The 26564-nt window shown below is 41.5% G+C and overlaps 1 protein-coding gene across 1 annotated transcript; it reads right to left on the bottom strand.

Annotated features, from left to right (window-relative positions):
- Positions 1–241: 241 nt before the first annotated feature.
- mrc2 (mannose receptor, C type 2) lies at positions 242–26186 on the bottom strand. The gene is made up of 29 exons (XM_034894752.1): positions 25897–26186; positions 20107–20511; positions 17707–17880; positions 17410–17574; positions 16381–16494; positions 15970–16113; positions 15673–15864; positions 14692–14846; positions 14456–14560; positions 10599–10714; positions 10332–10480; positions 9046–9263; positions 8205–8347; positions 8014–8110; positions 7805–7934; positions 7536–7568; positions 7248–7414; positions 6873–7041; positions 6643–6785; positions 6323–6431; positions 5763–5929; positions 5566–5674; positions 4888–5126; positions 4618–4780; positions 4315–4464; positions 3964–4077; positions 3253–3432; positions 2847–2870; positions 242–2753 (listed from the first exon to the last, which is right to left on the bottom strand). The coding sequence occupies exons 1-29, from the start codon at positions 26021–26023 to the stop codon at positions 2533–2535; spliced, it is 4422 nt and encodes a 1473-aa protein (XP_034750643.1). The 5' UTR covers positions 26024–26186; the 3' UTR covers positions 242–2532.
- Between the last annotated feature and the right edge of the window lie 378 nt (positions 26187–26564).

The following is a 26564-nucleotide window of genomic DNA, read 5'->3' as shown; positions in this document are numbered from 1 at the left end:
GTGTGCCCTCTTGTGGAAATACATCAACATCGCAGTCCACATTTTACACATCAATCCCTTCATTCATTTCCCAGTCCACTGACTTGTAAAACTCACAACAGTGAAAACTTCCCACTAAGTCACAAACAAATGGAGAGTATACAGTTTCTCTCTGTTTGTGAGAGTAAACAGGAAACACTTTCACATGAGGATTAGCTCCACATTGACTGATAATCCACAAATAACTGTGAAAAGCAGAAGCTTTGAGAACATAGACTTTATTCATTTCATATAAAAAAAGACACAAAACTTTCAAAAAAAAGTTGAATAGGTGCTTTAGCTAATCTTCACAGGGACAAGAGCCGGCCTGCCTCAGAGACGTGATCTCGTTGGGGAACACACAGAAGGTCGTCACACCTTCACATCATCAGCTCAATCCGTTCATATTTTACTGCATATGAAGACAAACATGTACAGTAAAACTACCAGCAGAGGCCAGGGTAAGCCAGGACAGACCACTGAAACCTTACTCCTATCCTGCCCTCCTCTATTCCTACATCTCTGATTCCTCCTCACACTCCTCCCCCCCCCTCCCCCTTTTCTCCTTGGTCTAGTTTTCAATTTTTTCAATCTTCTTCCCATTCCTGACCCTTCATGTCCCTGAGCCCTCCTTCTCTGATTGGTTCCAGACGTGCCACTGAGCTCTTCTTGCCGACTCAACATTCCACAGCTGGAGACTGCACACGCTCTCTCTCTCACACACACACACACACACACACACACACACACACACACACACACACACACACACACACACACACACACACACACACACACACACACACACACACACACACACACACTCTCTTACTCCATCCACCTCCTCCCTTCCCCCTCTTTCTAAGTCCAACTCACATAGCAAAAAGAGCTGTTTTTTTGCAGCTCTGTGAGACACCAAAAGCCTCAGACTGAAACGGCTCCAAAGCATTCCTGCAAGCAGAAAGACAGAAATGCACTCAGAGGCATGAGCTGAGGGAAAAGGAAAAATGTTGGAGGATAAATGTTCTGATAAATGTAATTATTACGCTGTGCAAATGTGAAATCTTAAAATGACGTGGAAAAAAAGGTTTTCTTGTATACAATTTTCACTTTAAAACATTCCTTGGCTCTCATACTGTATATACAATAGTGTTATTCACTTAAGGGATGTTTTCCTTTGTGGGGCAATGAGAGGTTCAAGTGTTGACAAGTATCCCATAAAAGTAGGAAAGTTTCCAAATGTCTTTACCAGTAATTTTAAAGTCAAAACACATAATAAAACCTGCATTGTTAAAAAGATATCCAAGAGATAAAACATACAGAGAAGTGAACTGCGGTCCATAAAAAGATGAATCAGACCAATATCAAAAATCAAACTTTTTCATGATGCATACAAAGAGAATTACTGGTCTTAAAAATTGCTGAAAGAGCAGAAAATGGTGGCATGAAGAGCCAACGCAAACAAAAGTTAAGAATTACAGGACATCAACAGTGTCTCAATGAAAAAGACTAAAGGCAAGTGGATGATTGAATTAGCTCAAGAATTAGCAGAAAGTGCCAAAATGTACAAGGAGCTGGAAGCTGAAAGTCTGATCATGCAATCTACTTACAGACCAGCTTTCAATACTAAGTACAGAACTTAGTATTAGTATTGTGCACAATTCTAGTGTACTGCCCTCAGACGGTCACCACTAATAATGGTCCCTGTCACCCTCCACACATTCACATTTGGCCTTCCTCCTCTGTTTGCCTGACAGCTGGTGCTGACGTGTCAGATCAGAAAGGAGGAGAGAGGCAGACTCACAAAAACACACGCATGCATCATCAGCAACAGCTCTCTAATGAAAAATCAATGGGAATAACATGAATGCAGTAAAACAATAAAACACACCTCAAGGTGTTCAGGTAAATACTGTCATGGCAAAACAGAAAAAAATAAAACTTAAAAAAGTGAATGTGGTCTTGAAGAAGACTGTGACTGTGTATTTAGAGGACAGAGACAACTGGTTTTAGTTATTAGTTGATCTGCGGCTGGGATGGGACTGTTTTTTTTCTTTTTTGTTTTTTAAAATAAATCTTTCAATCAAAATGGGAACAACAAAGGAAATATACACCGAGCGAAAAATGTACATTGGCACCAGGGAAGACAGCGAGGAGTCATTTGAGTAAACAGATTTGTGTTGAACTTTTCCAGCAGCGATAAAACTAAACTCCCAGTAGATCCACTTATGGCCTTTCCGAACGCTTTGGGGGGATAAGCTGTAGGGTACATATGGAAGGATCTAAGTTTGTCTGGAGAGAACTTGCCTAAACTGTTAAGTCTTGGCAGAAGAGGATTGAGAAGGCAGGGATTCAATTTAAACTTAACATCTGCTGCGCTCTACACAGCTCTTTAAAAATGTTTTTTTTTTTCGGGTGTCAAAAGAAACAACACAAGCATAAATGCTGCAATGTGTGTTTTTTCTATGTCAGGTAGGGTATCCTGGATTGGTTGTTTGGTCCGGGGAGGCTCTGCTACTCTGCCTGCTCGTTCAGCTCCATGTCAGACACCAGGATGTTCTTCTCCAACTGCTCTGTGAGGCTCGAGTTGGTGCGGCTGTAGCGGGCCCCTTCATAGGACCCCTGGGAGCCAACGGTTCGCCGACGGTACAAGTAGATCACGCCAACAATCAGCACCACCAGCAACAGGCCCGTCACCGTGACAACAATCAGAGTGGGCAGGTGGTCGTTATCCACTAGGTAGAAGATGGATGTCAGGATTAGTATAAATTATTCACTTCATTTATGCAAGTGAAGAGAATACCAGGGCGGCAGATGATCACACTTACATTTTACAGCTGAGGTTTCAGCAGCTGCAAATGGAAGAAGGGACAGTTAGTAAAAATTGCTCGCTTTAGTATTTGGCATTGACTTTAATTGCACTTGATCTCCACTGTCTGTTTTTCTTTGGCTGCTTCATTGTTAATTTATTTTCTCTCAACACTTTCTCTCAATTTTTCTATAGTACTATGTGAGCCTCTTTTAATTGATTAGCCAATATTTGAAAAGACACCATGTCAGCTCCTGCAAATGGTTCATCATGCTTTGGAACATCTTCAGCATTTGTGAGACCTTGCAAAGGATTTGATTGGCTCTGGTCCCATTATTGACATAGTGTGATCTCAAACTTAAACTCAAATAGACTGGTTCTGAGAATAACCTCCCCTTGGCTAAAGTGGTCTTGTGTGTGCTTACTGCGAGGCCGTTTGCAGATGACTCCGTGTGTGCGATTTCTGCATGAGCCCGGCTTCCACAGGCCACTGTTGCTCTCGATCCAGAAGCAGGAGTTTGGGGACAGAACAGAGAAAGCGACATCATGCGCCTCCCAGTTGGTGTACGACATCTCGGTGTCCTCGCTCCAGACTAGGCTTCTACCTGCAGCAGGTACACATGCACACACACTCAGGGGAGCTGCAAACACACTGAAGCCAGAACTCTTTCTTTAGTTTCATCTTAAGGAGAGATAATTCCTCCTATCATGTTTTGCCTGACATCTCTGTTCAATCATAGAGGTTACCAACATTGGATTCAATTACCGTTAGCTTACCAAGCATATTTTAGGGCATTTCACTCTAATTATCTAATTTTACTGAGCGATAATAATGCAGTTTAAATTAATTAAATTTTCATAGATAATGCACCTTTCTTAATCACATTTATTTGACACAAGAGACACAGTCTTAATTAGGTTTAGGTTTTGTATGACCTTAATCAGGTCATAATTAATTGTCTCATGATTATTCTAAAAAAGAAATCCTAATCAATCAGGTAAAACCTATTAAATTAGGGAAATTATCTGCAAGCAGATTACGAACATTTAATAAGCTTGGATTTAAAACTGAAGGTTAATAAGTTTGCTGCTGTAGAGAGAGGTGGGACAGACTGTCTGAGGCAATGTTGCTGGACCTTTCACGCTGACGCCCAGCCAAGCTCCATGCGCCTGCGCTGCATAGCTCTGGATGTGTTCCCATACAAATCCATTCTCTGTCTCATCCAAGATAGAGAGAAGTTCAGCTCCCACTAGAAAAGACAAAAAGTAAGGGAACACACACAGATGGAACAAATGACAAATGGGAATTGATCATTTAAGGAGATGTAACAATGGTGCAGCCGGCTCTATGAAGAGCATTTCTAAATTTAGACATATTGATGCCTTTTGTCAATTTTGTTCGCAGTTGAGAAGGTCAGAAGTGTTGCACTAAATTGACTTTCAATTCAGTGTCATGAGCTGTGCGGGCATCTGGAACTCTTCCCTACCTTGTTTACAGGATGTATGTGCATCCTGCTGCAGTCTAACAGTTTGCAGGTTAAAAGCGTAGCAGTAGTTTCTGAAAGGTACCCACGGCCACTCCCCCACAGAGTGGGGGCACTGGCCAGGGTAGATCCACTCGTGAAGCACAGGCTCATCTGGCAAAAAGAAAAAAGAAGAAAAAAACGTGTGGTAAGCTGTTTAATTTTTTACAAGATGTGTGTTAACACAACAGCACTGTGTGACAGTTTGGTGATGTTATGTGAATTTGTGCAACATGTTTATAACAGTTACATTGCACACAGACATACCACTAATTTGACAGATAGAAGCCTCCAATTTAGCATCACAGGGAGTCATAGTCCACTGGCCGGTAGTGGTCATGTGTCCGCATCCAGCCGTCTGATGAGGCTCCCCGTCTCTCCAGTTTGAATACCCAACTTCTTCTTCACCCAGCCAGGTGAAGCTTCGTCCCTAAAATTTAAAAAAAAAAATCAGTTTCCCTCTGCAAGGAAAACACTGTTGCATGTGTGTAACTCTATTAATATTATAATAACATTGATGTAAGTCAATAGGCTCACCCCGTAATTGTAGAGACCGATCCAGGCAGGCCGACGCAAGCTGTTGATCAGCAGTGTGAGGTAAGCTTGCTGGTAGGGATTCTTCACCCTGGCCAGGGTCCCATTCAAAGATTCACAGAGGTGCAGGGCGCCGGTCCAATCCAGACGCTTTTCCACAACCCGGTATGTCACTCCACCGAGCTCCAAAGGCTTTGACAGGGAGGTAGGAATAAGCGCCGGGCCCGGAGGAAGACCCGAGTCTGAAACATGGAGAAGCAGGGTTCAGTTTTTATGCATTTAACATATATCTGGTACAAATTCCCAGAAAACGGCATGTCCGCTGCAACTCAGAGTTCCTTTAAATCAAGACTAAAGACATTTCTGTTTGCCGCTGCCTTTTAATAAATCAAATCATTATTATTCTCTTACACTTTTATTTTTGTGTTTTACATCCGTCTTATTCTAATTTTTCATGTTTCTATTCATTTGGTTATTTTTTAAATTGTATTTAATTGACCTTTTAATCTTTTATGTAAAGCACTTTGAATTGCCTTGTTTAAATGTGCTGTATGAATGAAAGCCTCGCGTTGTCTTGAAGAAACGACAACAATGATTTATAGTAAGTCAGATTCTGTTTGCAGTGCAAATATTCTGCACTTTTAAAGCAGACATTGTTGTGGTTATTATTTAATACCCCACCTTGTTGCCTTTGACAGATGAAGCCATTACTTTCCATCTCACAGGCTCGGGAGGCCCACATGCCAGTTTTCTTCTGTGGGTTCCCATGAATCATCACCACACAGTTTCCCTGAGAGGTGACAGTGAAATCATCAGAACAAGAACAGATTGAGGACAAAAACATGACGCGTGCGCTGATTGGTACGTGTTAGGAGTACCGGAGTCTTGTTGTGGTGTGGTCCGCTGTTGTCGAGTGGCTCTCCAGCAGCCCAGTTGGTGTAGCTGAGCAGGCCAGCCTTGGCCCAGTGGAAATGACCTTTAGAGTCTGCGGTTAGACCCACCCAAAGGTCAAAACTGGCATTTTGAAGCAGGGTGGTGACAAATGCTGTGAGGAGTAGAATGAATTGCATCAGTGTGCATGTAGTATGTGGGTATACTCAAATGAGACACTCACAATCAGTGTTGAATATAGGCATTGTTAAATACAGACATCAGTATCTAAAGCACACACTGATGAGTGAATTAACAAGGCAAGCATGTAAAATCAACCTTTTAAAATAAAATGAATGTTTCTTTTAATTCTCAGAACATTACACCTCCATTTGATGCTGCTGACAATGGCAGATCACACACATTTACCTTATGAATAAGAAAAAATTTGAAAAATTTGAAAAAGGAAGCTATGCTAAAGTAGAGAGGTAAGTTCATTAACTTCAGTTAAGTCCAGCAACACCTTCTTGCTTCTAACTTTATGTCGGCAGTATTCTGCTGTAATTACCTTGCTCCAGATGATTGGACACCACTGCCAGTACACCTCCCTGCGTTTCACATTTCAACTTGGCTGCAGACCAGGTCACTCGGTATGACTGACCAAATACTCTGAAACACTACAGAAACACCAGATGTCGTTGCAAACCAGATTACTTAGTTTGAGTTAGGACAGAAGCAGGTGCATGAAATAAAACATTAGGTACTTACTTGCTAAGCTTCACTGACTATGTGGTAACATATTTGATACATTCTAGATACACAGCATCCTTTATACAACTTAACATAATAGCTGCACTGTGCTGAACTCCTGGTTTGTTGCAGCTCTACCTTATGTTGATAGGAAGACCATCCATCAGGACAGCCTGAAGGTAGGTGGGGTGATGACGGAGTTGGAGGAATGGTGCCTGTGACATTCACTCTCTTACAGATGTGGGGCAGGTCAGACTGGCACTTCTGATCAGCCCAGTCCGCTGTTTTAAGAGTGAAAAATACGAGCTCATGTGAGGGTACTGCATTTGATTTACACTCTTGAGGCCTCTTATTCTGGCTGTTCTCACCTGTGCTCGCGGATATGTGGATACATTTGCGATCACGGCTGACTGGGTGCGGCCTCCCAAGGGCCCAGGACACATAATTGAGCACAGAGTGGTCAGACCAGCGGAAACGGCCATCATTTTCATAGGTGTGAAGCCCCAGCCACCAGTTGTCACCCTCCACCTTCACCATCTGACAGTGAGAAAGGAACGGTAAAAAGACATGTCGAGGCCTCGCAGACTTTTAAATCCGGCGGAAGACTGCCATGCGGAATATAGACACAATAATTACACACATCACACACAGGTTGGCGCTTGTGAGGTATTTCAGAGGGTTTTGCACTTGATTATATCAACTCTTACAAACAATGATGAACTTTTTGATAAAGTGTGCAGTGCCTTGCGTAAAGTGTTGGCCAGGAAAGCTTCCTCCTCCGCTGAGTGGACCGAGGCCAGCGAGGAACCAAACCAGGAGCAAATCCTCTGAGCCTGGTCCCAAGTGGTGCGGTGGTCAAAAAATTTGTACTCCGCTTCCTGGAAGCCAATCCACTCCGGTGAAGTTGTGCCTGACAGATGAGGGATGAGATAAGACAGTCATGAGATAGAAATGGATGGTTTTGAAATAAGCCCTGAGGAAATCAGTTTAGTACGCTGAGAAAAGTTCAAAGCTAAGAAAATGAGACAGACCTTCAGAGACCTCTGGTTCCTTCTCAACACTACCTAAAAAAACAAATTAAAAAAAGATAAATAAAGAAAACACAAAAGCGTGGGAGAATCAAAATGCAATGAATAACAAGAGGAAAGACAACTTGAGAGACTCAAATCAGAGAGTGATGATGTAGGTGGAAAGGGTATTTCAAAAAACAAACCAAAGATAGATAACTGTATTTTGACAGCACAAATACAGTGTGGGACTGTCTAAATAAACCCAAGGAATAGGTCCAGTGTTGTTGTACCTCTGGGGATCTTGCAGATCCAGTCTAACTCAGAGTCACAGTGCATGGCAAGCCAGGTCATAGTGCCCAAGTCTGCTGCAGCACATTGCCGGACGTTGTAGTAGTAGCGGCCAAAGTTCTGGTATGTGAACTGAGACACAAGCAAAGAGTAAACAGATTGTGTTTCAAGAATCAACTACACAGTGGGGCTGCATCTAGTGTTTACTCACAGCCAGTCCATCACTCCACTTCCAGCTGCCATTGTCCATTGGGTTTCTGCGGTTCAGTCCGATCCAAAACCAGTGCTGTTCATGGTCCTCTGACTCCCTGTGGGCCCCATTATCACCATCATCATCATCAACAACAACATTGTTATCATGAAATTACATCACACGTCACCTGGGCAGAGGTGCACACTCACCCAAAGGCCTCATGGAGGACCTGCAGAACAAACTGCTCCTCCTCGGGGCTGCTGATACTCAGCAGGTTGGCTCCGTGTCTCCGGCAGGACAGGTGAGCCTGCAGCCAGCTCAGCTTCTTCTCCAGCTGGGAGGAATGGAACACCTGCACACAAGTGATACAAGTGTAACTGCAGTCCAATTAAAATGCACTACTGGTGTAAAACAATTAGTATTAGCAGTAGTATTACATCCACTCCTTTGTCCGCCATTTCACAGTTAACTTATTTTTTGTTAGACTTTACAGAGTTAAATGATAATTCTAATTCTACACTAGGGCTGGACGATATGGAGAAAATCCGATATCACGATATTCTTGTCCTAATACCTCAATGTCGATATTGTGGAGATATTATAGGGTTGACAATTGGTGCTTGAACTAAATATCTTTACAATAACATTTAAGATAAATAATTTTCAGTTACATTGATATAATAACTAAGTGGGTAAAAGTAAATATAATAAAAGAGCTAGAACTGTCTGGTAGCTGTGTTACCAGAAGTCTGGTAACACAGAAAATGATATCACTTTACTTTATGGCAGCCTTCAAAACCAGGAAAAGACAACCCATTAACAATATAACGATTACCAAATATCTAGTCTTTTATCACAATATCAATATAATATCAATATATTGCCCAGCCCTATTCTACACTATATTTTATTTGTACACATTTAGTAGTTTATTCAAGTTTGTTCAGTTCACACAACACTAATTTCTGATGCATTGTAAAGATGTGTTTTTTAATAGTTACGAACGAGTGTGCCAGAAGTTAAAAGACAGCAGTACTGATGGTGTGAAACCTTGTAACAGTAGCGCAGGTCGCTGTTGCTCTTCCAGCCGCTGGGACAGGAGCCGCTGAGGCTCGGGGTGGGCTGGGGGACGGGGGGCTCAGGGCTCAGAGACGTGTCCTGGTTCTGACGGCAGATGAATTTAGCCTTCGATGACGCACATTCCCTCACCTCCCACAGACCTGTTGCGAAGCCCGTCGCCATGGAAACGCAGCCGCCGCCGACTTTCACTGAAATAGATACAGGGTGAAATGTAGGTGAGTGGAAAGAAAAACAGGCTACAATGATGAAATGTGTGGAAATAGAAGAATGAAAAACATTGTGAAAAATATGTAATTATAAATTTCTTGAGATACATATTACTATTGTTGTTACATTCAACTCAAAACAAGGGCAACATTTCATGTAAACCGGCTCCATTTGTCTAATCTTCCATCCGGATCTCTGTTATGGACCATATTTAAAAGAAAACAGTGGTCTTCAATGTGATAATTTCTTTAAATGTCATTATGAAGATATCTGTCTGTATATTTGTGTTATCTATGTGATTGTCTCTGTATCACATAGAAATCGTAGGGCTTTTCTCCTAAAACGTAATGATACAATCATAGGGGGTTATGAATATCATTAGAATATAAGTATATGAGTGTTTATAGTAGAAATGTAGAGGTCTTTTAACAAGCCAAGTCTACAAGAGTAACAAAGTGCGGCTATAATCTATGCAGAGGTCAACCAGTTCATATCTTTGGATCTACCAATGACTCTAAAGCCAGAGGACTCACCCACAACTGTTTTTTGCGTCTTCATGTGTGGTTTAGAAATAATGCTGAATCTAAAATCCATGCAAGGAGTATTCTTGTATTCTTTCCTTTTTGCTGCCTCATTTCTGTGGAGCTCTAATGCCTATTTGTTGGAGGACAAAACACAGTTTACGATTTCCTCAACAAGCTGGTCCAATTTTGATACGTAAAATTTAAATACCTACATTGTCAGCTAATCACAATGCTTTACAGCCAAATCAGGATATCAGGGTGTAGTTCCAAGTTTGTATTTTAGCCGAAGAAAAAAAAAACTTCTTTGTAAACGCAATTCAAAATTGGCTCTGGTTCAGAATGAACCTCATGTTAAATATGGTACAGAAGTGAACTTATCACAGCAACAGGAATAAAGTAATAAATAGGTGGTGGGTGGGAAGATTGTGTATCAACCCCAATCTTGTGAGTGTACGTCCTGTAATACATTATCAGATCACATTTGCAGTTCATTCTGCTCATTCAAACATGGCATATTTGACCTACCTGGCTGGTCACGATTCCAGTTAGTGTAGGACACTTCATCCCCGCTGAGCCAGTGGAAAGAGCCGGGGGTGACCTGGTCATGGAGGCCAATCCAGAAGGAATCACCAGAGCGACCGAACACAAGGCTGTTGGAGAAGGCCTGCTCGAACCTTTAAAGATTTACAGGGAATTTTAGAAAGGCAGAGCTAACATAACCCACTGTAATGTCTGTGTGTCTGTTTGTGTGTGCTTGTGTGTGTGTGTATGTAGTTTGTGTTGCTGTCCCACCTATTGGTGATGGTAACAAGGGCGGCTCCACTGTCCTCGCAGGACTTCCTGGCCTCATCAAAGGTAAACAGATCTTCTCCCACCCAATAACAAGCTGGACTGTGCCACTTCCAGCCCTGAGAGAAGAAACGAGGAGAAAGTGAACATAACCATAACAAAACTTAAAAAATACCCATTCAAATAGTACTCGTAATGTCTACAATAGCTGTGCAACACTTTAGATGCAACACTGGCTAATTCAATCACTTAAAACCCAGCCTGGATGCTAGCCAAACGTAGCCCCGCCCACAACATTCAAGACATTCATTAAGTTCGTATTGTGACTAGAATCTGCGTATGACAACGTCAGGCTACTTAAAATCTAGAAGTGCGTCAAAATACACATGAGGTTTATAATCATGCTGATTTTTTGGATACTGTCTAAATCCCAGTATTATTGGTGCTTTGTAAATGGCAAGTACAACAATTCAAGTGAGTCAGGCATTTAAATAAATCATGTTTCGGTAGCACCACTTGACTATTTGAGGTTTTGGCAATTTATGACCAACGACAATATAGAACTGTTAAAGAAAAATAGAGAAACAAATAACATTTAAATAATTCTAGGTGATGTATGGATATGTGAAAGAAATGTGTTTGACCAAGGAATTGTAGGAGCCACATGTTGTATGTTGTTTATGGACTCATTTATGTTGTTTGTTGATTGTTGTGTTGTGCATTGATATTGTAGGTTGTGGGCGTTTTCATGGCGGTTTTAGTGGAAGTGATATATTTGTTTTCTTCTCCTGTGTGCCTGAGTTCTTTTGGGCTTTGACAGCGAGGGGGTGAGCCTGGGAGCAAACGCTTTCTAATGACACCAGCATGCCGCATTAACGCAATTATTTCAACTCACCAGGTAACTATTACATTTGGTAAATGCAGCGCTAAGTGTATTTAGAAGAAAATCCTTGCAATACAATCTTGATCGCTTCACAGTGTTCATCTGCGTTTATTCCTCTGCAGCAGCACTTTGTTGGACTGCTAACAGCCGCAATAAGAATCAAGGAAAAAAACTCACAGACAGACAAGCAAACCACAGCTTAAACATCCCCTCCTTTGTAGAGGTAAATCACATACATGGTGTCTCTCAGAAAATAATTTCATTGCCATCTTACCAGTTAAAACAAAAGTGAGTCCACTTATTCCAGTATCCCAAATGCAGATTAAAAAAAAGACATTGTCTAGGCATACAGAAATAACTTCCCTCCTGACAGCCCATGTAGGCCTACTGTAGTTGGGGACGTGTACGGCTGCAGAGCGCAGCCAACACGCTTAAGGTCACAAGGGTTGAGATTTTGCAGAATAATAGTGAGAGACAGTGAGTATACAGTTGTGGAAATAAACCAAACATCTGGCTTTTTGCACAACCACATTTTTACCAGGACAAAACCCTAAAAGATTACAGCTGTTGGGGATTTTCATCTTTTCAAACTCACGTCTCTTAAACACTCATTCCTATCCTTCCTTTCCCTGTTCATTACAGTCACAAGATCAGTGTTGTCTTGTAGTATCTTCTGTAACAGTATTGGGATGAATTTCAACCAGAATAAACTATAATGTAGTCATGTGATGAAACACCACACCTGATTTCACCCATATTTCCATTATCTGTTTAATTATTATTATTTATTTATTTTTGCCCTGGGTTGCATTCTCTGTCTCAGTGTATTGTTTGTCACTGTTTATTTCTTAAATATGTTTACAAATATATATATTAAAAAATCACAAAAAAAGTCCAATATTCTTGCTAGCTCTGTTGTTGGTCTCTACCAACTCCTGAGGGAAATATGTAATTATTTAGCTGCTAAATGCTCCACTATGTTCACTTGCTGATCTCGGTGGGTTTTCAAGCTTTTTCAGCTGCTGGGTTTGGCGGATATTGACGCTATGAGAGCGGTGAGATTGACCCAAAACCTAATACAGATAAACAAAGCTGAAACTCACTTTAAAGCTCTGTAAAACTGAGGGGAGCTGCAGATTCAGATGATCATTTTATGTAGGTTTATCACTACAACCGTCTTCTTTCACATTTTTTTACATTGTCATTAAATATTTTGTCATAACAAATATCGATTAGTCACTGTAACATACGCTTGCTGATTTTGTCGCTGTTGTTCCTCTAGAATGTGTAATTAGCTATAATTCCAATCCTGGAAGACATCTGGAGTGTTTTAGGCAACATCTGAATGTGGCTTTATTAACGTGTTAAATAATCACACAAAAATGAGCACAAACAAAAGAGCTCATTTTTTTCTGATGAAGATACTTTGAGGCAAAACACATTGGTTGTTGACTTACTATAAGAGTGCCTCGGATACTTTTTAAAACTGAAAACAAATACCATGGACTTCCATTGAAGTAATCTGGTCCTTGTTTTTTTATTCTCACCTAATAACTTGCCCTATCCATGAAAAGCACCTGGTTTTTTACTTCACCAACACAACTTGTTTTTGACCCAGTGCAGTACTCCCTATTTTTTTATTCCTATTTTCAATTATTGCAGTGGTCCCATGGTGACTGAGGGGCCCTAAGCAGCTGCTTACGCCCCAGGCTACATCTGACATTAGAGATCAGTGTTGTCTCATCTCTTTGTTCAATCACACTTGAAGCAACTGAGTTATCCTCATAAGACAAACACCTTCTTTGGAAGTATAAAGCAGAAATGCAACACTTTAGTGCGTGGGCACAATGGCGGCATTACAGTGATGAGCAATCCATTACATTATTTGAGTAGTAATGAGCCAAGCGCCGGATGGGGTATTGGTTCGGGGATCATATTGCTGAAGTGGTCTGTCACTGTTGTTTCACATGTATGAAGAGGCTCATCTGCCTGAGAACAACTGAACCGCCACAGGGCCCTGCAGAGTGTGCCATGCCAAATGACCCCTGTCACATTACCACCCATGACGCCTCGCTCCCCCAGGGAGGGGTAAAGATTCATTACACCAAACAATCCATACAAAGATCTTTGTTGAACGTAACAGATGAGAAACAGCACGACTCCCAGCATCAAATCATTTACAACATGAATCAACGCTTAGCAAAAATGTAACATTGCTGAAGGGCACAAAGACACACAAACACAAACTAAGATTCCTTTTCTCACTAAGATTATCCCTTATGTCAAACATTGATTGAATTAACTAAACTGTCCACTTAGACAGTGGCCATCAGCAGCAGTGGTCAGGTAGGAACAAGTAAGGTATGAGAGGCCTAAGTCTCATATGGAAAGAATTATGGACTGGGAAATCAGAGACAGATGTAGGTGGATCCTCCGGATGGGGTTTTGTTTGGCCTTGTACTGGACATACAAATAGTGGGCGTGATTTCTGTTGTATTTACTGAACACACTTGTTAAATGAAGACACAAACAGCATGTCCCAATTTGAATACCTTAAAAATATATTGTATTTTGTTTTGTTTTATGAGGGCCGTGCATGTTCTTAGGGGAGTGATTTATTACAGTCACAGACTGGGGGTGGACCAGTGAAAAGGGTGAGAGATGAAGGGTTAGAGATGAAGGAGAGTTCTGGGAAAAGGGGTCAAAGGTAAAGGAGCGGCTGAAATACTTCAGCCGAATAATAATTATGCTCACTGCATACTGTCAGCAGCTGAAATAAGAGCACAGAAATGCTGCAGGGGATTTGAATAAAATCTTTGTGGAGTAAAACCTAAACATATAGGGAAGAAAAAAAAAAAAACTAAATGTATCTAGTCCAGAACTGAAAAAAAAAGCAGTGATTCAAAGCACAAACAGACATGTCAATGACAAAACAAAGCATGAAGCACTGAAAGCAAAGCGAGAAAAAGAGTAATACTTGTTTGCAGTCTTGGTGCTGCGGCTTCCCATCACTCTTTGTTCCCGGTTTCTTACAGATGGAGGCCAGAGTCAGATTACAAGGGCTGTCATCCCAGCGGCCCTCCTGCACATGTGACCAAGACACAAACAGAAAGAGAGAAAACAGGTGTTGAATGTATACAAACGGAGGAGACTTGAGATGATTAGGGCCCCAGACGTTTGGGGGTCAGTGTGAGGGTAAAGGGGGTTACTTACAGATCCCCAAATGGAGACGCAATCTTCTTGGGTGTTGCGGAAGTTGTTGGGTTCAAAGGGGTGCCAGTAGGTGAAGATGACGGGCGTGTGGTCAGTCCATTGGAAGTCCATTTGCATATCAGTATCATGGAGCCCGATCCATAGCTGGTCAATATCTGATGGAGATAGTAGTGGAAGAAGTATTCAGATCTCTTACTTAAGTAGCAACACTACTAATATATGTTTCTAAAAGTACAAAAAAATTTGCATTAGCATTGAAGCATGAATGTGTTAGTGGAGTAAAACGTATGATTGATGATAGTAATATTACACTCTGAAATGTAGTGGAGTTCAAGTATAAAGTAGCATAACATGGAAATAGTCAAGTAAAGTACAAGTACCTCCAAATTGTACTTAAGTACAGTACTTGAGTAAATGCACTTAGTTAGAATCCACCACTAGACAGAGAGCACAGACAGACATTAAAGTTAGGAAGACAATTAGGGAACACAGAAACAGGGTTGAAAGGTGGCACCTTATACGGCAGCCTCGCCACGGTGTATGAATGCGTGTGAATGGTGAATGGTTCCTGTGTAAAAAAGCGCTTTGAGTAGTCAGTGAGACTAGAAAAGCGCTATAAGAACAGTCCATTTACATTTATTTTTTTTACACAGAAATATATGTCCAAATCCAAAAGAAAGCAAACTGAAGAAGGCATAGCTTAAACAGTTTTGAACTCTGTTCCTTCTTTTTTCCTTGATTGAGCATTATGTTTTTTAACCTTCTATAGTTATACAGAAAAATAGCAAATTCAGTCACTTCCTCTGTCTGGAACAGGTTCTTTTTGTGTTTATTTTATTCCTTAAAGTATACTACTAGTGAGTATCCTGTGGTATAGAGATTGAACTCTGATTTAAGAGAATGCCATTTAATTTCTGGCTTCCAATAGCAATGAAGTTTAGAGGAAAAGGTGCAGTACAATAAAAAAAAAAGACAAAAGACCTTTCTTCAGGTTGCGAATGATGAACTCGAGCTCAGGGAGGGTGTGGATGCTGACCAGGTTGGCCTCCATCCTCTGACAGGTTTTCTGAGCTGTATCCCAGTCAATCTTATCTGAAGTTAGCTTGTAGCAGCCAGCCTGGAAGGCCTGCCAGCCCACATCACACTCATATTTCTCATCATCTGCCCACGAGTCTGTGGGAGAAAAAATGATAAAAACCCAACAAATGCTGGACTTTGGCACGGTGGCGGGACTGTTTCTGCTATTCAATGTACTAATTCAGATGTCTGTACACTGACCAGTAGTGAAGGGGTCCAGGGTGGCATTGGGCCTCTTCTTACAGACATACGGCAGAGCAACAGAACAATCACGGTTTTGCCAACGACCTGATGACTCAGTTCTGATCACAGCGCAGTTCTCCTCTTCAGCATGGTTTGGCTGGTCTGGACAACAAGAGTTAACAAAAGAAACTCTTGAAAACATCGCTAATGCCAAGGTACGAGGCACTTAACTCAAAAATACTCCAGTGCTCAAACGTAAAAGACTGCTCGGTAAGACTGCGCTGGAAGGCCACAAATAGAGCATTAACACTCTGAGCAGTGTGTGCTCAAAATGAGCAAGCATGCTCATTCAGCCTTCTGTGGGAAATAGACCACAGATACTTCGAGCTTAAAAAGTAAGAAAAGGGAGAGTTGCTTTTACAGTCTAACCTGACTCCCAGTTGAGATACTTGAGCGGTGACGAGTCGGCCCATTGCCAGCCTCCATTAATGTCCAGGTCATTGAGGCCAATCCACAAAGCAGCACTGTAGCCTGTCAGTAAACCTAAAACAGCATAAAAATGAAGAAAACTGTGTGAAATGTGAAAAGCGTGTTTCCCCAGTGTACCTTTGGGAAAGGGAACACAATAAAAGTTAGCTACGTTTTTAACCAAGGCCGCAGTGTGTCTTGCTCGTTCCTAGGAGAAGATCATTTTTCTTATGTTTTTTCCTTATTTTTTTAACATACCTACGGATTATTTAAAAGTTAGAGGGCCCAACTGACCCGGTGTTCCCCCCGTGTCAGCGACCCTCATTTTCGATTTGTCAACAGTCAACACTGTGTTAGGCAGATGACAGAACTATTGTATAATAATTGACTTATATCAGCTACAGGCTCATAACATTCAAAAAAATCAATTCTTCCTGCTGGGAGAGTGAATGTGCACAGAAGATTTGAGTAAATATTATGCTGCACAACAAAATTGTACAGCCCTAAATTGCCTAAGATAGAAAGGCTTGATCAGCAGACACGATAACACAGTCTCCTTTTAAAAGGTAACATGGTGATTTCTCATATTAGAAATTAGAAATGTATTAAGAATTCAAGACTATTTTCCTCACTGCTGATTTAATCAGGGCTGCAAACAGCATTGCACCCCTACAGATAAAACCCCCCAGAATTCATTACATTCCAAATTATCTTTCTTTAGACTCTTAGGCTATAATTAGACTTTCTCTTATTTTTTGTATGCCAGGATGTAAACCAATGATTAATTGTCTAACTGTTTGCTCAGTGTTGATTAATGTGCAGTTACTGCGTATTTCTGAGGTTGTATTTGCGGGTGTGCTTTGTATTGCATTTTAAATGTAGTAGTTTTTTGTCTTCCCTAAACACTATCAATGTGTATTTCAAACAAGTAGCTAAAACATGAGTGGATGTCTTTGCACATAAAAGTACATGTGTGCACATTGACTTTACCATTGATGTACGTCTGCTCATGCAGCTTAGTGATGCTTAGCAGATCTGCTCCCTGTTGCTGGCAACTGATCCGAGCCTCGCTCCATGACAGCGTAGCCTGGAAGTTAAACTGGTAACAGCTGTCTGTCAGCGGGTCAGTATCCCAGAATGTTTCACAGCCACTGGCTGACAGTGAGGGAAGAAGATAAGATGTGGAGGAAATAACAGTGAAGTAAACAGTTGGGTGAGAGAAAACTGTGGTTAAGTTTGCTGAGCTTCTGTAATGAATCATTTTGTATGTATTTATGCGTAACTCACTCTTTACAGGACAGAAGCCCCAACGTTCGTCTTTTCCGTAGTCAAAGGTGGTGGCGCACCAGAGGTGGCCGTCCTCGCGCCCGATACTGGTGCAGTTGTGGAACCACTGGTTGTCATACAGGAAGGGCAGATAGCAGGGGCGGCCATGAGAGTTCCCCTGGATGGTGTAGATCTCTGAGGTGGAAACAGAGGAGAGTCTTTGAATCCCTGCATGCGGCAGGAGAAGGGGGCCATGCATGTGTTGCCTGAAGTCATGCCTGGGAACGGTGCTGAACTGAAATACCTCATCTGTTTTCCTAGTGACTTGTATAATCAAACACAATGTGAAAAACAGAGGGTGATGTTACAGTCTAAACAGTGAAGTCAAATGGTGGTCAGCAGAAGGAAGAGCAAACAAACAGAATGAATCAAGTTATCAGGAAGCTGATATCATGAACTATATTTGAAAACAGAATTAACAGTTTTCCTTTTCATGCGATTTCATCAAATATTCATATCTCAAAGAAAGATCTCTAAAAGAGCACACACAATTTTGGAACCAGGCTAGTTTCCCCTATAAACTACTGTATATCTGGAATTATAGTTCCACAGTTTGACCAAATACTCTGAGGTTGCCGTTCTGATCTCTAGAAGTAAAGCATGGTGTGAGGAAAAGGGCAACAGAAAGAGGGAGAGGCTGGATCTGCAGTGTTACTAGAACAAGTTGGGGTAATGGAAAGTAGGGCAGACATGTTAAACGAGGAAGAAAAGATTTCTGAAGCTCCCTCCCTGACTTCCCTCACTGCTCCACCACTGGCCAGCTGGCTGGTAGGTTGGTTGCAGCCGAGTCTCTCCTTCGCTGACTAATGTCAGAGGCATTTCTCTCCGGCAGCGAGTTGACTTCACAAAGAAACTTTTGAAGATCGGCACCTAAAAGTTCAAAAATGTCCATGTGCCCAATTCCCTTGCCACAAACAAAGTTACAGAGACTGGAAAGAGGAGGGATAAAGGAGAAAGTTAAGGGAGATTTTCTTGTCTTCCGTTTATGGGAGATGTGGTTTTTATTGCAGTCAAGCAGAGCCTGTTAACTGTAGGCTCGTACGGATGACTGAGCCTCACAGTATAGTTTGTCAATGAACAACCGGGACATTTGATATTGGTAAGAATGGCAGTGACAGCGTAAATGGGGCTTTGCTGTCAACCACCATGGTTAGATTCAATCTGGACTGAAAAGTAAATACATATATACTTGAGGGCAAGGACAACCCTGTGTGTTTACTGGAGTTTAAAAACACTAGCAATGTTTTCCTTGGCGTCAGCCACTCATCCTCAAAGATGCCCTGGAAGCAACATCATGTTATATCCATTTGATCAGATGCAGCTGTGGCATTCACAACAGTAAGTCCATGTTCCGCAAAGGAGCTGCTCACTGGGTCACTGTGTCAATATTTGGATCTTATATTAAAGTGATTTAATTTGGTTTTGGTGAATTACTTTATCTATTGGTATTATCAATACTTAAATGTTTTTATTTTTCATCTTATGTATTTTTATTGTTCCTGACTAATGTTGTTCCTATACTATTTTTTTATTCAAATTTTGAAAGATCTTATCACAATAAATAACTTATTTACATAAGGAGCTTGTGTAAAGTGTCTTTTAAAATGAAAGCATTTTAAAGAGAATCTGGAAGTGTAGTTAGTTGTGATTTATAGTCAAATGTGTGTTATGCCACTCAACTAGCTTGCGCTCGTAGGGCCCCCTAGTGGCATATGCATATAAAACTGTCTTGTACACTCGGCTGAACCCTGTGAGTTTTGTGATGATTGGCCTTACGGTTGTTGATTTGCGTTCATTTATGTCCAGAGCCATGCCACTTTTGAAGTTCATTGGTCAATAACTTGAAAAGTAATTGAGATATAGACATGCTTTATACAACTTGTCATAAGCTTGATCCATTGATGATTCACTTAAAATTCGGTGGGAATCAGAGCCAGACTCTAATGATCCTTGCAGCTTTTCTGTAGAGCACATTAAGCTGCACCAGTGTGAGAAATGTCAAGTTAATTGGACTTACAGTGTGGGGGGCGTGGCCTTTCAAAGTTTGCATTTTAAAGCCTTAATTACAGCGCCACCATGGGGCCGATTGGGTTCATATTTCTATAGAAGCACTTGCACACCATTTCCAGTTATTCCCCCAAGTTTTATCTCTAATATATTTAGAGATATCAGAATTTGAGCCGGCTCGGCACACAACAAATAATTATAATAACTAAAACAGACAAACATAGAAGGTTTCTACCAATTTGAACCATATTTAGCAAAAACCTTTTGGGAGAAACACACAGGTAAAGAGTGAGCACCAATCGGAAGAATCCTTGTGATGCAAATCTGATGTGGTTTGATGAAACGCATACTTACCACGATACGTTTTAGAGCACAGGTCCTGCACGCCACCATGCAGCGTCCATTTGAGCTTTGAAGGAGGGAAGGTTGAGGAGGTGTTCCAAAACGACGGCGAGGGAAGGTAGTTGTTGAGGTTGTCCAACACCTGGCCACAGTTCCAAGTCCAGCGTATTCTGGGGGGCTCGCGGTCACAGGTGTACACACCCAGAGGAGACCTGTCCCATCTGGAGGTGACGTTACCAGTGGTCACGCCCAGGCACAACGACGAGCCCAGGTTGAACAGGCGACCCCGGGTCACCCACTTCCAGCGCTGGTTGTCTTCCTCACAGGAGGTTGACAAGACGAGGGAGTGATCCCGCACCCCCAGGCACCCCTGGGCACCCTCATGGAAGAAAGCAAACTCGTCAGAGTCCAACGGTGCTGTGCAAACAGAGGGAAACAATTGCATCAGTCGATAATGCTGATGAAAATGGGATTCCATGTTAGCAGCTAATGTGGCAAGTGAACGGGTCAGCGGCTGGATCAATATCTCCATTAATGGATGCAGGGCTGGGTGAGATCTAGATGTTCTGCATCATACACTTCAGTGGTGTTAACAGTAATAATAATATTACCACCAATGATGCCTTGATGTTTAGGTTCAACCCTGTAATAACCTTAAAATGTAAACTCATTATTTGAAAAGAGCTCTCAGCAGGACATCATTGCCGAAATGTAATGCAATAAACTGTAATAATATGGTTTTGCACGTTTTTAAGTATTTTAACCTGCTCCCACCAGGTGTCTAGAATCCCCCCATTCCCAAGACCCTCATCTTGTTCTCTTGGTGTCTATTTATGTCGGGTCTGACTATGGAGAGAGCAGCATTTGGTGGTTTTGGGGGAAAAGGTCTTTATCGTGAGAAACTGGAGTGAGACTGATACATTGGACCCAAATGACTGAATGTTTTCACACGTCTGAATTTGATTAAGTTGATGAAACTGTAATGATACTCAGGGGTGAAATGGTTAGCTGTTTTCGTTTAGCAGACATCTCACGGCTGTACACTGACGCCTTTATTAGTACCACCTCAGTGTGATTCTCTGTGGAGCTATTAGCCGCCTGCAAGGTGTTAACAAACAGAGCTTTCCAGTATTCTCATATACACTTGTACAAAAGTATCAGTAATAAATACAAATGAAAGCAGAAAACCCTCTCCTAACACTTATCTGTAACGGGGTGGTGTGGGGGGGGGGGGGGGGGGGGGGGGGGGGGGGGATGGTTAAACTTAACATATTCAGAGCAGAACCCAACATCCTTTCTCAAAAATATATATGTGGTTTTCCGCCATTCCTTTTTTTTCTGAGAGATTTAAGGACTGGTAACCTAGAAGCCAGGATTGTGAACAGAATGGTGTGCGCCTGTAAGTACAGTCTGTGTGAAGGTGGTAGAAAAAACAACAACTCTGGAGTGTAGGAGGGATTCTAAATGGCGGTCCTGCTAAAATGATTTGAAAGAAAATATCCACAAAATACACATCTCTTTTCTCAGATCTGAGATTTGGAGAGAAAAAAGTGAGACCCTCAGCATTCCTACTCGGCGAGCTCCCGCGAGAGGCCAGGAAGTGGGGAAGGTGGGAAAAGATCACTGTGCATTTGGTTTGAACAACACAACTTTCCTATTTTGGGATACTTCACTTCGTCTCAATGAGCAGCAATTTCTAGTTTTCCGACCTAAAAGCTAAAACCCTCCAAACCTCATGTGCTGCTTTTATAGACACAGAGACAATGGAGTCTCATCAAGAGCCTCATAAAACTCCCTGTAATCTGGAGGAGACGAAAGGCACACCCCTCTTTTTGCTCTCAGCCTCTGTGGTTGAGTTTCTCAGAAGCAGTGTTAGCTCATTTGGTCGGTAGCAAACCGAGTAACGGAGCGCAGTAGAGGCACGGTGGTTCAGCTTGAGTTTGAAAGTGCTCTGTACAGTGTAATCAGATATAATCACCACCCTGCTCTTTTTTTATAAAGCCATCCCTCTCACAGTGACTCCCAGCTGCTAGGTTTGTTTACTCCAGTTCATGGTTTTAATCCTAAAAGATGCAAATCAGAGCAAGTGACAACCCCCCCCCCCCCCCCCCCCCCCCCCCCCCCCCCCCCCCCCCCCCCCCCCCACCACACACACACACACACACAAACACCCACCCACACACATTTAATCTTCTCAGAACTTTTATTGTATCCAAACTGGTCCAGTTAACACAAAACATCAGCTGCTTTTGGTGCAACATTATCTCTCCATGAGGCTGTTATTTTCTCATCACTTCTATTAAGGCATCATAATCCAGAGTAGGATCAAATGTAAAAAAATAAAAAAAAATAAAACAGAGAGCAAAGCGCTGTGGAAAATCCCATGCATCTCCATTGAAAGTGGAAGTGTTAAAAGGCAAAAACATCACCGACATCTGTCTGGTCCTTTTCTGCTGATTATTTTCTTGATGAATTGATAATTGGTTTTTGAATTTAAATTTTTTTTGTCCATTCAAATACTTAGTTTAATATCTTTGAAGAAAAAAAGTAACTGTAAATATTCGAATTTGTGAAGATAGAACTGTTGACTTCTCTTTGCTTAAAAAATGGCTTAAACAATTAATTGATTATCAAAATAGTTTGATAAATTTTCTGTCCATGGCCAAATTGTTACAGCTCTAAGTATTTATTTATATATTTGGCATTAAATCCTCAGGATAGTTCAGATAAAACCCTCTTTGATAGACATGTCCTCCGGTCTCTGCTCTAAGAAGGGCTGCATGATATGAGGAAAATATCTAAATGCGATTATTCTGACTGATTGCGATTGTGATATGATTCACCATGTTGGAGGGAATGATCGTCATTATTCTCCTTTTCATTGAAAATGTAATTTAAATTTAAATTTAAATGATTATAGTGTGATTTTTGCAAGGATCTGTACCAAACAAAGAGTTTTTTCCATTAGTCTGTAGGATATTATTTGTAGGCCGGGACGTCTCTGCAGCGCCACAATACTTCATTCAGAATTATTTGACATATATTTTTGCCTTTAACAAATTTTGCACCCCCCTGCGATTTGGATATTGCACCAGTCCATTTTGCGATTTTGAAAAACAATTGCGATTAATTGTGCAACCCTAGCTGTAGTTCATCTCTACTCTGCAAAAACACACAATAAAATGTTGATCTATAATTCTTAGCTCAGGATTTAGTTACACTTTTCTTTGCAAGCAAGCACTTGAATAGCCGGAATTGCCCAATGCTGACTTCTTAATGAGACAAGGCATGTATGCAAATAAGTCAGTTTTATGCCAAACGGGGATTAAAGCCATGTTTTATAATGGACCACACCGCTTTCAACGGTGCCTGTAAAATGATATTCACACCGGAACCAGCCCAGTAAAAATCTGCATTACGTGGGTGTTGAATTCACTTCAGTATGTGAATATAAGATCAGGATTAATATGATGACTGAATGACAAGTTCCTGGCAAACGCTTTTGAACCACTAGGCAACCTGAAGCTGAAGTTCCAGAGAGAAAGAAGCACATTCAAAAGAAGTTTTAATTCCAGTCTGGAGGCAACACAACTGGATGTTTGATGTGAGAAAACTCCCGGGCAATCAGAGAGAGTGCAGAATTCCAGATTAACTTTAAGCCATTGAGCCCTGTGAAAGCTAAGCCACAACAGCTCTCCTGCTGTGATCTCATCCTCTTCTCTGCTCCTGCCACCTCTTTTTTATTTTTCAACGCTGGAGAGTTTTCCTGCTGAAAAAAAAGCTGAAACTCACGGCCAAGGACACTCGCCAAGAGAGGCAGATATTCCCATAACCTCCACCTCCTGACTATGGCCATATGTTGGACTAGGTTCGAGGACAGTATTTGCAAACCTGGATGAAGAATCAACAGCGAGTCTCGACTTGAGACATGACGAGTTCAGACTTCCCCAAAGTGTGACTCATTGCAAGTTGCACAATAATTTAAACTAAGTGGCCTACTTTTACCATTCATTTATTTACTTATGGCTTAAAGATCTAGACTGATGTTCGAGCAGACTTTTTTGGTAAACCTTCCGTATTTTGACAGATGTCAGATTACAAGAACTGGCCTTTACTGGCCAGTGTAAAATGGCAACCAACAAATAGGCAGGAATTCCAGCCTGCTGTGTTGGTTTCTTTGGTGTTTTATGGTGGTCTGGCCTCTGAAGCAACCCAAACTGTGGCTAGGTTTAACATCATCCAAGAAGCATGGGACAGGGGCGAGGAGAAGGGGGGGTGGGGTGGGGAGGGGAAGACACACAACATCTCCCAGCCACACTCAGAAACAGAGCTAACTGGGAAAGTGCGTATCAAATTTAGAAACCAAAGTGTGAATATTTGCAAACTGTCAAAACTTTTCATCATTCCGCACACTTACGCACGGTGAAGGAGGGCTCACGACTCGTCACAGTTTAGGTTTAACTGCTAAATTATAGTTTGATAAGAGTTACAATACAATACAATAGTAGTTAAAGGGGATGTTGATGGGTATTTTGTGTGAGATCATGAATCATCTTTTCTATAAAGCATGGGCACCAGAGACCACTACAGAGCTGGAGCTGAGTCTCCACATGTAATATATCATGGGTCAGAACTTTTAATGCCTAAATAAACTCTGTTGTATTGCAGTTCTGCCAGTCATGAATCAGGGGAAACAAATCCTGATATCCTATAAATCATCTAGTATCGCCGCCATTCTTTTTCTTTCCTGTTGTGTTGTGGGAAGTAACAATACATGGTACCAGACAGCAGTAAACTCTTATTTCTCATGATGTTAAACACTGCATGAAAGTTGATGACAAAATGCTGAGCACATAACAAACCCAAAGAGACGACAATTCATAAAACAAATCAACAAGGATTATATTTCAACTTTGATCAGCATACAGCTCATTCATTTGGTCCCCAAAAACATTAAAAAGGGATTCTAAAGTTTGGAATTTGATGGCAGATGGGTGCAAGTAAAATAAAGAAACTAAGCCTTGTCAAAAAGAGCTCCAGATTATTTAGGACGTGCAGTATATTCTCAGGGATAAGAGTGGGAATGTAAAGCTACACAATCTCATCAACTTGAACTAACTTTAAGATCAAACTTAAAGTGATATGCTTAAATGTGTGGGTAATCATTTTCTTCATGGTAACTGCTTAACACTTGTTTCCAGTTGCCCAATCAAAAACTCTGGAAAAACAATGTGGTCAACAAAAACAATAGAACATTCTATAAATGTGCATAAATGTGGGTTCAGCCTCCACAGCATCCTGCAACATGTTAAGGTCTAACAGCTGAGCAGGCCTGGACTGAATGTGTTAATTGCAGCCTGTAACCGGATGTAAAGGTCACATCTGCCCGCAGGGTGCCAAATGAAGCGTCACCCCACGTCAGTTTTACAATGTAGCCTTAAAAAACCCATCCGGCACAAACATGGAACAACACAGTTCAAAAGTGAGTTGCTTTGCAGCTTTAAATAAACGTAATACACAAATAGACATCACAATAGAGACACTAAGCCAGCAGCCCCCCTCCTCCCCCCGTTTTTTCTCCACATCTGGTTCCACTCACTGCTCGGACTTTTGGTTCGTGGCATACCGAGGCACCAAATCCAGAATACGCGGAACTAATCTCTTACTCAGTATCTCCCCTTTTAAAGCCTTTTGGAACTGGAACTCGTTGTCAAAAACAAAAGCATGCACACTTTGTTCAACGTCGGCCCGGTTTCTCGACTTTACATCAATGAAATTACGCGAAAGTTGATATTTTCTCACCCGTAAGGCTCCTCTTCAGTTCCAGACTAAAGATGAATAAATATAAAGTGCATTTGTAAAATGTAAGTTGCCGATTTGTCCATGTTTTCCTCGATTCATTGTTTCGGTGATGGCCGTTGCTTTGCATGCTCACAACTACAACACACACGCTGCGAAAAACACACAGCAGAAGAAAAAAAGCGAAGCAGGAGCAGCGACTGCCCCGGTGGTTCACTCTGAGGACGGAGGATGCGAGTTGGTGGCGAGTCTGACCGCTAGAGCTCCGTCTGCCTCTCAGTCAGATCGGAGCGGAATGAATGGAGCAGCGTCAACAACGTGTGTGTGTGTGTGTGTGTGTGTGCGTTTCCCAACATAAGGTCCGGGGACCTCCAGGCGCCTGTGAGGGGACTCTTCAATACCAACCAAGTACAAATAACTGGAAACAGTAAATAAAAACAAACAATATAATCTCATAAAAGTTCTGAAAATCAAATTTTCAAGCTTTTTATTACTTGTATCTGAGGAAAAAGATCTAAGATAAAATCTGAGATTTTTACAACATATTTTCATAAATTCTTATTTCCTATTTATTTAATTTACTTTTAGAGTTTTGCCTCTTTTGCACAAAACACTATAAGGGACTTACTATTTTTTTTCTTCTTTTCTTTGCAGGTGTGTCTCTTAGCCAG

This window comes from Etheostoma cragini, chromosome 15 (assembly GCF_013103735.1).
Source record: "Etheostoma cragini isolate CJK2018 chromosome 15, CSU_Ecrag_1.0, whole genome shotgun sequence".
NCBI classification, from domain to species: Eukaryota; Metazoa; Chordata; class Actinopteri; order Perciformes; family Percidae; genus Etheostoma; species Etheostoma cragini.
The sequence above is the reverse complement of the archived record's forward strand: the minus strand, read 5'-3'. Positions and strand labels throughout refer to the sequence as shown.